We start from the raw sequence: 12,435 nt of genomic DNA, 5'->3' as shown, positions 1-12,435 counted from the left end.
TTTAGGTTCGCACTATTCCATCGTTCTTGTAGAAGGAAAAAACTACCTCTACTGAGGTAGCTACGTCACGCAGACACTTGTATCTTTCTGATTTTAAACATTAAGTTTATGTAATGTGACGTTTTAGATTCGTTGATACATTTCTTCCAAGTTGTCGGTTCCACGACGACGGAATGTTTTGAAGAAAATGCCACCATTGTGTTTTGCTAAATTGAGGGTCGCGGGTTCGAACCCTGTCGCACCAAACATGCCTGCCCGTTCAGCCGTATGCTTTTCTTTTTTTTTTCTTTTATAATGTGACAGTCACTCCCCACTATTCGTTGGTAAAAGAGTAGCCCAAGACTTATGGTGGTGGTGATGACTAGCTGCCTTCCCCTAGTCTTACACTGCTAGCAGATAGCTCGTGTAGCTTTAAAAGGAAATTAAAACAAACCAAACCCATAATTATTTGGTTTTATTCACCCACATCAACGCCGTGCATAAAAACAACACATCTAGTGACCAAAACGGTAAAAGGAATCATGAGAAGCTACAGACCATAACACATTTCTTATTATCTTAAAGCATGGCACTAATGGTTTATCAACATTAGTATAATATGTGCATCTGGTTTTTATATTTCCTAGTCTGGAGACAATTTTTTAAAATACTTATGGTACTAACATGTAGTTTCCACCCACATCTTCAGCATATCAATAGTAAAAAAAAAGGTGTTACTAACATTCTTAAAAATCGTATTAGACACTCAATGTAAAGACAATAGAACCAATGTATCTGAGTCAACCAAAACAGAATGGATGTTGAATATTTATGTACATTACAGTTTCATTGTGCAGAATTTTCAAATGTTTTCCATCACTTCTAGTGACTCACAGTTTCTATCTACACAGGTAACAAAGTTCGATACTGTATTCCTGACTTGGTTTGTTTGTTTTGAATTTCGTGCAAAGCTATTCAAGGGCTATATGCGCTAGCCGTCCCTGATTTAGCAGTGTAAGACTAGAGAAGGCAACTGTCCTCACCATCCCACCGCCAACAGGGCACTCTTTTTTTTTACTAACGAATAGTGGAGTGGCTGAACATTATAACGTCCCCACGACTGAAGGAGCCAAGCATGTATGATGCGACGGGGAGTTCAGACCCGCGACCATCGGATTACGAATTGAACGCTTGTAACCCACCTGTTCATGGCAGGCCCTCAAACTACACAGAACTAAACGACTTGCAGAAACAAAAAAATGACCATCTAGATCATCATCTTCGTTGTTAACCTAAAGATGATCTAAGAAGGTCGATGGTGGGGTTTCAACATTATTTTCCTGTATACTGCGGTAAGCTTGAACACTTGTTACACTAAAATCCGGGATTCGATGCCTGCAAGAAATACAACATTTTATAGCCTAGTGCTTGACAAATAACCAACAAACATGAATTGTTTTGATATGAAAAAATATTTATATGTTCTTTGTTTGATGCTTGTGTGTTACGAACTGTTATTTAGTAAGTCGGATACATTCTAAAGGATCGTCTGTGTAGTTTATGCAGTTTATTAAAATAATTGCAAGGTACATTTTAAAGGATCGTCTATGTAGTTCATGCAGTTTATTAAAATAATTGCAAGTAATACACCTATCAGAGGACGGGTGTGTAAAAACCAAAAAGTTTATTGTTATCATGAGACAATATTTAAATGTGGGCGCTGAATCAACTTGTACTGATTTAAAGTTCGTTTAAAATAAAATGAAAATCAAGTTATGAAATGACCTCAGAGTAAATCTGAAGGTTCATAACGCTAAAATCAGGGTTTCGACTACTCATGGTAGGCGTAGCATAAATAGCCTATTGGAAAACTTTGCTCTTAAATAAATAAAACTTCACTTACAGTATTTTGTTAACATATATATTTGCAACTTTTAACTATTACATCTTTGTAAGAAGTCAAGCGTATGTAGATGGGGCTAAAACTGTCGCTGCAAGTAACTAATACATTTCTTAGTCCAAACAAAGATTAATGTCATAATGAGGTGCTGGATGCAGTTACTTAACCTCTTACTCTCGATAAATGTATACGATTGTCAGTGTTAAAGGAGCAGCAGTCACCCTCTTGTAGCTTAGTGGTAAGTCTGCGAACTTTTGACGCTAAAATTTGGGTTTTGAAATCCTCGGAGGTTTAAGCCACAGTGAATAAAAAGTTTAGCCATATGCCCCAGTGGCACAGAGGCATATCTGCAGACTTACAACGCTAAAACCCGGTTTTCGATACCCGTGGTGGGCACAGCATCGATAGTCCATTGTTTAGCTCGGTGCTTAATTACAAAATTCAAATAATCAAAGGTTTATCAGTGACGTACATACTCCTGTAAGTTTCGTAGTTGCTTACTTTAACCATAAACCTACACAATGGGCTATCTGTATTGTGCCCATCGTTCGTTATGTGGTGTTTTTTTTACACTATTTCCTCAGAGAATGCTAAGTAGGTCTGCTTTATAAAAGGAGGATCGGCAGAACGAATTAAGAAGTCCGAACTTGACTGAGGTAAATGAGTTCAAGCAAAGAAATGTGCAGACTGGACACGATGAAAGCAATTTTTATTCAAATCAGTGGACAAATATAGGGTGTGTTGTATAAATGCTTTCTGGACACTGAGAACCACTTGCTACTGGACTTGTAAACTGATCAACAAATTTTCTTTCCTCAGGATGCATTCCGATCGATCAACTCAGTTGAGATTCCTTATAGAATGTTTAGATTTCTTATTTAAAGAGAAACGTCAGATTTACCCTCAGCGACTAGCGTTACCACGTGAATGGTCATGCTGATTCAACTTAGGAAAGGCCATAACCTCTAAATATCATTTAGTATAAATAGCAGTGTCGTAAGCTTTCTTGCATAAAGTGCAGCTTTACAGTAATATCTACCAGGCAGAGCAGGTATTACTAGAAGAGAGCAACAATGTAATAAAAACAGCTAGAACGAAGTCAGCTAATAGCTTTCTGGACCGTGTGCCAAGCGAAAACTATATAAAATATTTAAAGGTTTCTACATTAAAATAAGAAGTTAGAAAATGAACACTGTGTCTTCATACTACAGCTATAAGCTCTGAAGCCACACATGAGTGCGGTTATCAGTTTTTGTTAAAGAGATATTCCTAAACTGTATATTCCAATTAAACTCCTTTTGGGTTTACAGATTTCTTAATAACATATAAATCACACACACATACACAAAAGAAAAACACATCAGTGGCGGATTTAAGGTTGTTTGGGCCCAGCGGCTAATAATTTTGTGGGTTCTACATCCCATTTAATTTTACATAGAATAAAATTATCATTGGGTCCTGGAACTGAGGCACTTCTAGCTCCTATCTAAATACAGGGCCGTAGGAAGCGACAATGCCATTCCGACCATGGTCTGTCCACATTTTGATGGCGTCTATAGCTACAACTTATATATTAAAACTTGCTTATTGTAATTCAGTACATTACGCTGTTTGTATACAGTGTTTGTAGTTAAAATGACCCAAGATTCAAACTTGTAGCTTTAACTTTTCAAAAAAATTTCGGGATTATGCTTTCAGACCCTCTCAAAATGGAAACGTAGCAATGGCCTAAGCGCTCAAAATGACTTCCTACGCAGCGTAAAGTAGTATCAACATTACAGTAAATTTCATAAACCGTTTTATGAAATCTGTTTTACAGATTAGTGAGTCCACCTAATGTTGGTAGTCAGTGTCTTATGACAAATGTTCTGTTGTAACAAGAAATAATACATACCCAATATTATATAAGTGAGCCCCACCAGGTGGTTCAGGTGCTCGACTCACAATCTGAGGGTCACAGGTTTGAAATCCCGTCACGTCAAACATGTTCGTCCTTTCAACAGTGGGGCGTTATAAGATGACAGTGAATCCCGCTATTCGTTGATAAAAGCTCAAGTGTTAGTGGTGATGACTAGCTGCCTTCCCTCTAGTCTTACACTGCTAAATTAGAGGCTACTGGTGCAGATAGTCCTGGAGCAGCTTTGCGCGAAATTCACAAACAAACAAACAAACCCACCGGTACTACGTGAACGGTGTAACAACAAGTCAGTAATTTAAGGATTAATGCTATTTGTTGCTTTATTATCAGTATAATAATGATAAAATATGTGTTGGGGTAAAATAGAACTCAGATCCATGATCCTTCTAATGTAGACAATATTGTTAAGTGTTTTCACAAAATTGTCTTCACATTTGAAGGGTCATCTTTAGTAGCGAGTGTTACATTTGGTTTATTAATTAACTAACAGTTTTGGCTTGTTTGTTTTTATTTTTGAATTTCGCACAAAGCTACTCGAGTCCTATCTGTGCTAGCCGTCCCTAATTTAGCAGTGTAAGACTAGAGGGAAGGCAGCTAGTCATCACCACCCACCGCCAACTCTTGGGCTACTCTTTTACCAACGAATAGTGGGATTGACTGTGACATTATAACGCCCCCACGGCTGAAAGGGCGAGCATGTTTGGCGCGATGAGGATGCGAACCCGCGACTCTCAGATTACGAGTCGCACGCCTGAACAGTTTTGGTATAATACGAGGTTAAAACAGACATTCCTATACACATCTTTTATATGCAAAAACGGCTACCGTTTTTGCATATAAATTTTCTCAACAAGTGGGTTTCTCGTCATCACTGATTATACACATCTTTGTTTTTTAGTGTTAAAACAAAAAAATATTGATCAGAAAGATACAACGTTGTCACATAATCATACGTCATTGTACGACATTGTCATATAATCATACGTCATTGTACGACATTGTCATATAATCATACATCATTGTCAGGCTCCGCTTTTTCGCACTGGGCCCGGCATGGCCAAGCGCGTAATGCGTGCGACTCGTAATCCGAGGGTCGCGGGTTCGCACCCGCGTCGCGCTAAACATGCTCGCCCTCCCAGCCGTGGGGGTGTATAATGTGACGGTCAATCCCACTTTTCGTTGGTAAAAGAGTAGCCCAAGAGCTGGCGATGACTAGCTGCCTTCCCTCTAGTCTTACACTGCTAAATTAGGGACGGCTAGCACAGATAGCCCTCGAGTAGCTTTGTGCGAAATTCCAAAGAACAAACAAACAATTCTTCGCACTATGAAAATTCATATTTGTGTTTACAACCGAGATTCAAGGAGGAGTGGGGTAGTAGTATTTTTTTTTTTATCTTATCATTTTATTTATTGTCAGGGAAAACCCGGGCTGTCATAAGACTAAGGACAGACAAGCGACAAGCTTTTGGCGAAGTTTGCCCTAACTTGATACTTACTGCGGACATAATAAACAAGGGTTTATTTTCAAGGCCACATCCGTTAGGAAATTGCGCAACTAACCTGATACGTTAACATATGTGAGAAAGTTGATTTGAGTCATGTGACCAAGATGGATACTTCTTGTTAAAACAGATTTTCTCATTGTTCTCTGCGGTGTTAGTGGCTTTAGAAAAAAACAACTCAGTCCAACACGCAACACAGATGAGCTAGATTCCTTAAGCGTGACCAGGTAAACGTGCAATAAACACAAAGCGTATATATAAACGGAAGGGAAAAAACACCTAGTTAGTTCGCGAATAGACTCTATCGAAGTAGGTCATAAAAGTTTAGAGATAGATCCGAAATAGTCGTGAATTAGGTGTTTATCACGTAAGTATTTATTAATTATATTATAATTTTACAAATTTATTTGATATAATTAAGAAACCTACTTTTGTAAAGTTTTTAGGCATAATTTATAACCAGTTTTATGTTATCTATTTTCCTTTAAATCCCTAAATATACGACAACCTGTAATATACAAGTTATGCTTTCCACGCGATTTTTGGAATAGTTGATTATTTAATATAGTTATTATTATTAAAGTTCTGTTGATAGATTTACATGTTTAGATCTTTGTTTAGAGACAATTATAGGTTCTGTTGTTTGGAATTAATCACAAAGCTACACAGTGGGCTACCTTTGCTCTGCCCGCCATTGGCATCGAAATCTGTTTTCTAGTGGTGTGGGTCCGCAAGTATTCTGCTGTGCCATTGGAAGGGGGCCACATTTATAGGACTGAGAGGATATAAAAAAATGCACTGAATGCTACAATACTTCGTTGCTATGGTTAGCTATATCTTGCGTGGCTCTGTGCGTATTCATCAGGAAAAGTATAGATACAAAATATTGATTAATCGAAAATTGAAAACAAAACATAGGAGGCCCGACATGGCCAAGTGTGTTAAGGCGTTCGACTCGTAATCTGAGGGTCGCGGGTTCGAATCCCCGTCACATCAAACATGCTAGCCCTTTCAGCCGTGGGGCGTTATAATGTAATGGTCAATCCCCCTATTCACTGGTAAAAGAGTAGCCCCAAGAGTTGGCGGTGGGTGGAGATGACTAGCTCCCTTCCCTCTAGTCTCACACTGCTAAAGTAGAGACGGCTAGCACAAATAGCCCTCGAGTAGCTTTGCGCAAAATTTAAAGAAACAAACAAAACATAGGATAAATAAGATTGATAACTAATTTCCAACAATAAAAACCGATAAAACCCCAAACATTTCTTTACGTAAATCTGTATAGTTTCCTTAGAGGTCAGGGGTCTTTGTTCCACGTAAAGCTAGGTTCATCTGTGGAAAATATTAAATTTCCTCCTTTGTGTGTCTTTCTTTTATATCATAAACATAAAATGTGTTCCAAGCATATACAATAAAATTAAAGTAATAAAAAACAACAACAACAGAATTAATAATGTTATCTTTCTCTGGAAGTCCATTTTACGACTTGTTTTAATGTGAGGTATCATGTGAAATAGCTTTACGGAACGCATCACCAAGAAAACAAAAAATAGGGTTACAGTTGTTTACATATCATTTATTTCTATTGTTCTTTCAAAATAACTGTAATTATTTGTAACTCAAAATCTTTTCTCTCTCTCTCATCTTTAAATATTCAGCTGCACATTTTACAAATTTTCCTGTTGTAGTTGTTACCGTATTTGCGTGACTTCGCTTTTTGTAATTCTAGTTTTAAGACGGTTCAATATCCAGTTATTCCCAGAAGTGAGTAAATCAGGCTGATCAGAGGAGTCATGAAACAACTGTCGTTTTTGTTGTTACTTGTTCTGCCCTTCGTTATGACTGGAACGGTTTCTTCTTCCAAACGTCGTTTAAAGCGTGGTGTCCCAGGTATTGATTTCATCAATTCCTTTATTCCTGGTGGAGCTGGTGGTTTTGGTTTCAATGTTCCCGATTTTGCAGCTTTCGGCAGAAGATTGGCAGGAGGTATCCAGGGTACGTATGATTAAAAAAAGGTTGGCTGATGGTATCCAAGGTATGAATGATTATAAAAAGTATTGGCAGGGGGTGTCCCGGGTACGTATGATTAAAAGAGGTTGGCGAGATGTATCCAGGGTATGAATGATTAAAAATACATCATTAAAGAGGGTTTTGTTTATAATCAATTGAAATAAAAATATACATAAGTTGGAAAAATAAATTAATAATGATACAAACATTATTTGTAAGCGAATGTTAAAATATGATACTAAAAATAATAACGGCATTGTATTATTCCATTCACAAACAGGGATGTTAGAATGTACCGGAAAATGTTCTCCAGTTTTCTTATACGAGGGCTGTTCAAAAAATACGCGGACTGTTTGAATTGCGCGGCTTCAGTTGGTTCCAGGGAAATTTGCTTGGTGTCGCTAGGTTCGCACAGATCAGCTGATTACGACGCCATTTCCCGATTGCAGATATCTTCATTTGTGTATTAGCTACGCGGTTTTAAGTGAAGTGCGATTTTTTCGATTGGCTGATTTCAGAATGAATGACCTGAAGGAGCAACGACTCACTGTGAAATTTTGTGTTAAACTTGGAAACTCTGCGACTGAAACTTTTGCTATGCTTAACACGGCTTACGGTGATGTTGCTATGAAGCGTACGGCATGTTTCAAGTGGCATGAACGTTTTAAGGATGGTCGACAGTCCATTGAAGATGATGAGCGTCCTGGACGTCCTTCCACGTCAACTGACGACCCACGTCGACAAAATCAACACCCTGGTGCGGGCAAATCGACGTCTGACTGTCAGGGAGCTTGCTGAAGAGTGTGGGATATCAGTTGGATCTTGTTACGAGATTTTGACTGAAAAATTGAAGATGCACCGCGTTGCTGCGAAATTTGTGCCTCAGAACTCGTGAGGTTTTGGCCAAACACTCGATCACTGTTCTTCCCCAACCCCTACTCACCTGACCTTGCTCTTTGAGATATTTTCTTGTTCCCCAAACTCAAAAGACCCTTGAAAGGAAGAAGATTTGAGACGATTCCCGAGATTAAGGCAAATGCGACAAAGGAGCTGGAGGACATTACAAAAGAAGCGTACCAGGACTGTTTCAACAAGTGGAAACACCGTTGGGATAAGTGTGTGCGTTGGGGAGGAGAGTACTTTGAAGGGTCCCAGACCTGTAACTTCTAAATAAAGTACATTTTGTTTTATGACGTCAGTCCGCGTATTTTTGAACAGCCCTCGTAGAAACAGAGTTGCGAGATTGGTACCAGGGATTACTAATTTTTTATTTACAAATAGAGCTCTTAGAGTAGTTCCAGCAGAATGTTCACCCAATTTCTTACAGAAACAGGGCTGTTAGTTTAGTACTAGGAGAATGTTCACCCGCGTCCCTCCTGTAACAGGGCTGTTAGGTTGGTACTAGGAGAATGTTCACCCACTTCCCTCCATAACCAGTCTGTTAAATTGGTACTAAAGAGATACTCTCTAATTTTATTTTAAAATGTGCTTCTTCCAACTTCAGAGAAGTTTACAATAAATATCGTAAAATAAAACAGTATAATTAACGTTTAAAATAGGCCAATAAAATTATTAACTTTATTGAACATTAGAAACACTGCATGGGATTCAAGGTACCTTGCAGAACGAAGCCAGAAGATATCCTCCCAACACTCGTGGCTCAACAGGAAATGTATTTTATGTCAATGGAATGAGATGTTACGGGAAAAAAATCCGTTGACAAAGGCGGTCACGGTGGAGGGTTTGCATTTGCTGGTGGTTACAGCTGTGTTCCTGCTTAGACGAAAATGTAAGAAATTAATATTTGTGATCATGTGGTTAAGAAATTTCATAGCTTGTAAATATTAAATGTTATATTTTGTATACATAAAAATGTCTTACTGCTTATAATGTCACAAATATTTAACGTCGTGCTCAGGATAAAAATAAAATATCCTAAAATTGTCATGCATGAGATTTTATCATCAGCGATGCCAGTTGATAATGTGACCTCCTAATTTGGTTCAACGTGAACCAAAAATCTCGCAAAAAAAAAAATTAAATTCCCAAACTAATTCAATCATGGTTATTACGAGATAAGCCTCTCCTCCATTTTTCACCAGATCAACGTATTCAGCACAGTTTTTGTTTTTTTTTAGGTTTGTTCGAGAAAAGTTAAATATTACAAAACAGACTAATCAATCTTGAAGAATTCTAGAATATTTTTTGGGGTCAGAAAATCAAATTTCGAGAGTTAACCTTGAATATTGGCCTGTTGATTAGGGCACTCTATTCGCAACCTACGGGTCGCGCGTTCGAATCCTGTCACTAAACTTGCTAGTCCTTACAGCCGTGAGCTCGTTATAACGGTACGACCAATTCCACTATTTGTTGCTAAAGGACAGCTAAAACGTTGGCGGTTGGTGGTGATGAAAAGCTTTCTTCTCTATACTCTATCACTTCAAAATTAAAAAAGGCTTCGTGGAGCTTCGCGCGAGGTTCAACAAACAAATTATATATAACATACCTGAAGATCTTCGCAGAACAGGTAGAAACCTGTATAACAGTTGTTGGAAGTCACTCAACTTTTGAATTGGATTAAATAACAGACTAATTTATCTTTCTATTTTCCCACGATTGTGTTGAGTACTATTTGCTATATATTTATTTGAACTTTCTTATAGTATAGTTACCTCTATTTTCTGGAATCTACCAGGAAACGTAATTCCTATTTAACAACTTGTATTTTTGATGTTTCTTACAGAGAAATTAACAATGCAAAGAGGAACACAAAGTCTTACCATATGAAGTGTTACAAAATCACAATATTTTATACTATTAATGTGAACACCAGTTTCGAGAAATGTGAGAGTGTAGGAGTACATTTTTTTCTTGTGAAATAAAAAGGTTTGTGATTTTCTGAAGTAAAGAAGGTTTATTTTCTTTCAAACGCTTAGTTGTTATTAAAAATCTGTGGCTTGTATTCATTATGCACTAAACGTTTGATAGAAGAATTAGTACTGAAGATAAAGTAAAATAAACGGTTACTGGTTACACTTCAAACTGAATTGTACAAACTAAGACATATTTAGAATTAAACTACTTCAATCGATAGGGTGAAGCCAGTGCTTTGAACATCTCACTTCATTTAGAAGTTTAAAACGTTAGAAACAGTCAGAAACCAGAACTGTGTAGTAGTGGTGTCCTGAGAGAGATGAGAAACGAATGAAAACCTAGAACTCCCAATATCTCACTTAAGTGTTTCAATTTGTTTCTGAACACAAAGCTACACAGTTGGCTGTCTGTGCCCACTATGGGTATCGAAATCCGGTTTTCAGTGTTATAAATTTTCGGACTTACTGCTGAGCCACTGGTGGTTGAGAGGTTTCAAGATAGCAATGTTGTAATAATTTATACTTGATTCAGAAAATCATCGTTTATGGAATGAAGAGGAAACATTTAGAAACAACCTGTCAAATTCACTCTAGAATTAATGAAAAAGTTACTACAGCTGATATTTTCTCAATTTTGCTGTACTTTTATACATAATAAGTGCAGTTGTTATCACTAGGTGTCGCGTTGTGAACGTATTAATTACGTTTATGGTTATCTAAGTAACCAAGATACATTTTCAATAGCTCAGTAGTATACTTGAGGACTTAAAACGCTAAAATTTGGCATTCGATCCCTACGGTGTCTACACATAGTTCATCTATTGTGCTGCTCTGTCCTTAAACAACAAACAAACAATCAGTAAGTTAAACATCCACTTTAATTCCTTCATAAACATTGCGTTTAGCTCCCTTATAGCCATCCTGTTTAACCCCTTAGCCATCATTTTAAAATTCTTCTTAAAAAAAAACAGAAAACAACAAGTTTAGTCACGTCTTGTTACAAAAAATATTGCTTCAAATAAAAATCTCGTAAGACACGGGTATATATTTCATTTCGGTGTTTCTTTGTGGAGCATTTGAAGTTTTATTTACGAATGTTTAGAATAAAAGTCACTTGTAAACACAGCGCTGTCAACTGTCTCTAGACCCACTGAACTGAATAATGTTACAGTTATATGTAAGAAAAATACATTACTCAAGCCTGCAAATTTAAACTTCATAAAAGTTGCTTTGGATTTAATTACAGTTTTACATGATTCATTTTTTTTTTCTGTCACGTTAGAATTTTTTTAAGAATCAACAAAAAAAAAACTCTTACTTAGATCCAATTATAATTTAGTTTACCATAATAAATTAAAAAAAATTATTATGCTTGGGTTCTTAAACGATCGATAAGACTCGCGTCGCCATTGGTCTAGAGAAATCTACAGCCAGTGGTTGTAAACATTTGAAACATACAAACTGTGATCCGATTTTAGTGAAAATCATCTATTTATGTAAAAGTACATATGACGTTTTTTTAAAGATCTGTACGTGATGAAAGAACATTGGTATCATTTTTGGATTCAGTGTACAGAAATTACTGTAGAACACGTAAAAATTTCAAGACAATAAAACCATTGCAGGCCTATGTTATCAATACTATTTTCACTTTGTTAAGTCAGTAATAACAGTTAATTATGATGCATGTGTTGAAACACAGCTGGATAAACCCTAAAAGAGTAAGGTTTATATAAAGGCGTATGTAATATAACGTTTCTGTTACGTACGCATAAAGAAATATAAGAAAATTCCATCTATTTTAAAACAAATTTAAGATATTTAGTGTTTTAGCATGTATCTTTAAATAGTATCCTTGTATAATGCACAAATCTGAGGTTCGATTCCCCCCCTCCAGACACAGAATGTAGCCCGTTTTTGCTTTGTCCTAAACAAACAGTTTGCTTATAAAAGTGTTGGTTTTTGACAGCAAACAACTAAAAAAGGAAAGTAAATAATAACATTTTCAGAATAAATGTTATCAAATTTTACAAGAATATTTCGTAATAAATAGGTACGCTAACTATATTATGTTTCAAAATTTGACATTAGATAACAGCAGTAAAAATAAAATTTTGAATTTTTAAATAAAATGCTGTGTTTTATCTGTTTCTACAACTACGTTCTCATATTTAAACGTTTAACACTAAATTATTAAGAGCAATTATTCCATTTGTAAACGTCATCAGTTGTCTATGGTACAATATGTCTAATAAC

At 36.6% G+C, this 12,435-nt stretch overlaps 1 protein-coding gene across 1 annotated transcript; it reads left to right on the top strand.

Moving 5' to 3' along the window:
• The first annotated feature begins 5,387 nt into the window (after nucleotides 1-5,387).
• Nucleotides 5,388-10,217, top strand: LOC143248695 (uncharacterized). The gene is made up of 4 exons (XM_076497326.1): nucleotides 5,388-5,666; nucleotides 7,026-7,291; nucleotides 8,899-9,095; nucleotides 10,050-10,217. Exons 2-3 carry the CDS (start codon nucleotides 7,090-7,092, stop codon nucleotides 9,024-9,026), a joined length of 330 nt encoding a protein of 109 aa, XP_076353441.1. The 5' UTR covers nucleotides 5,388-5,666; nucleotides 7,026-7,089; the 3' UTR covers nucleotides 9,027-9,095; nucleotides 10,050-10,217.
• The last annotated feature ends 2,218 nt before the right edge of the window (nucleotides 10,218-12,435 follow it).

Source organism: Tachypleus tridentatus, chromosome 4 (assembly GCF_004210375.1).
Source record: "Tachypleus tridentatus isolate NWPU-2018 chromosome 4, ASM421037v1, whole genome shotgun sequence".
Classification (NCBI taxonomy): Eukaryota; Metazoa; Arthropoda; class Merostomata; order Xiphosura; family Limulidae; genus Tachypleus; species Tachypleus tridentatus.
The sequence above is the reverse complement of the archived record's forward strand: the minus strand, read 5'-3'. Positions and strand labels throughout refer to the sequence as shown.

What these genes read in the sequence shown, in the direction of transcription:
- LOC143248695 (XM_076497326.1), top strand. Translation starts at nt 7,090, where the DNA reads ATGAAACAACTGTCGTTTTTGTTGTTACTTGTTCTGCCCTTCGTTATG. An exon ending in ATTGGCAGGAGGTATCCAGG is followed by an intron (nt 7,292 to 8,898) that starts GTACGTATGATT and finishes ATTGAACATTAG; the next exon opens with AAACACTGCATGGGATTCAA.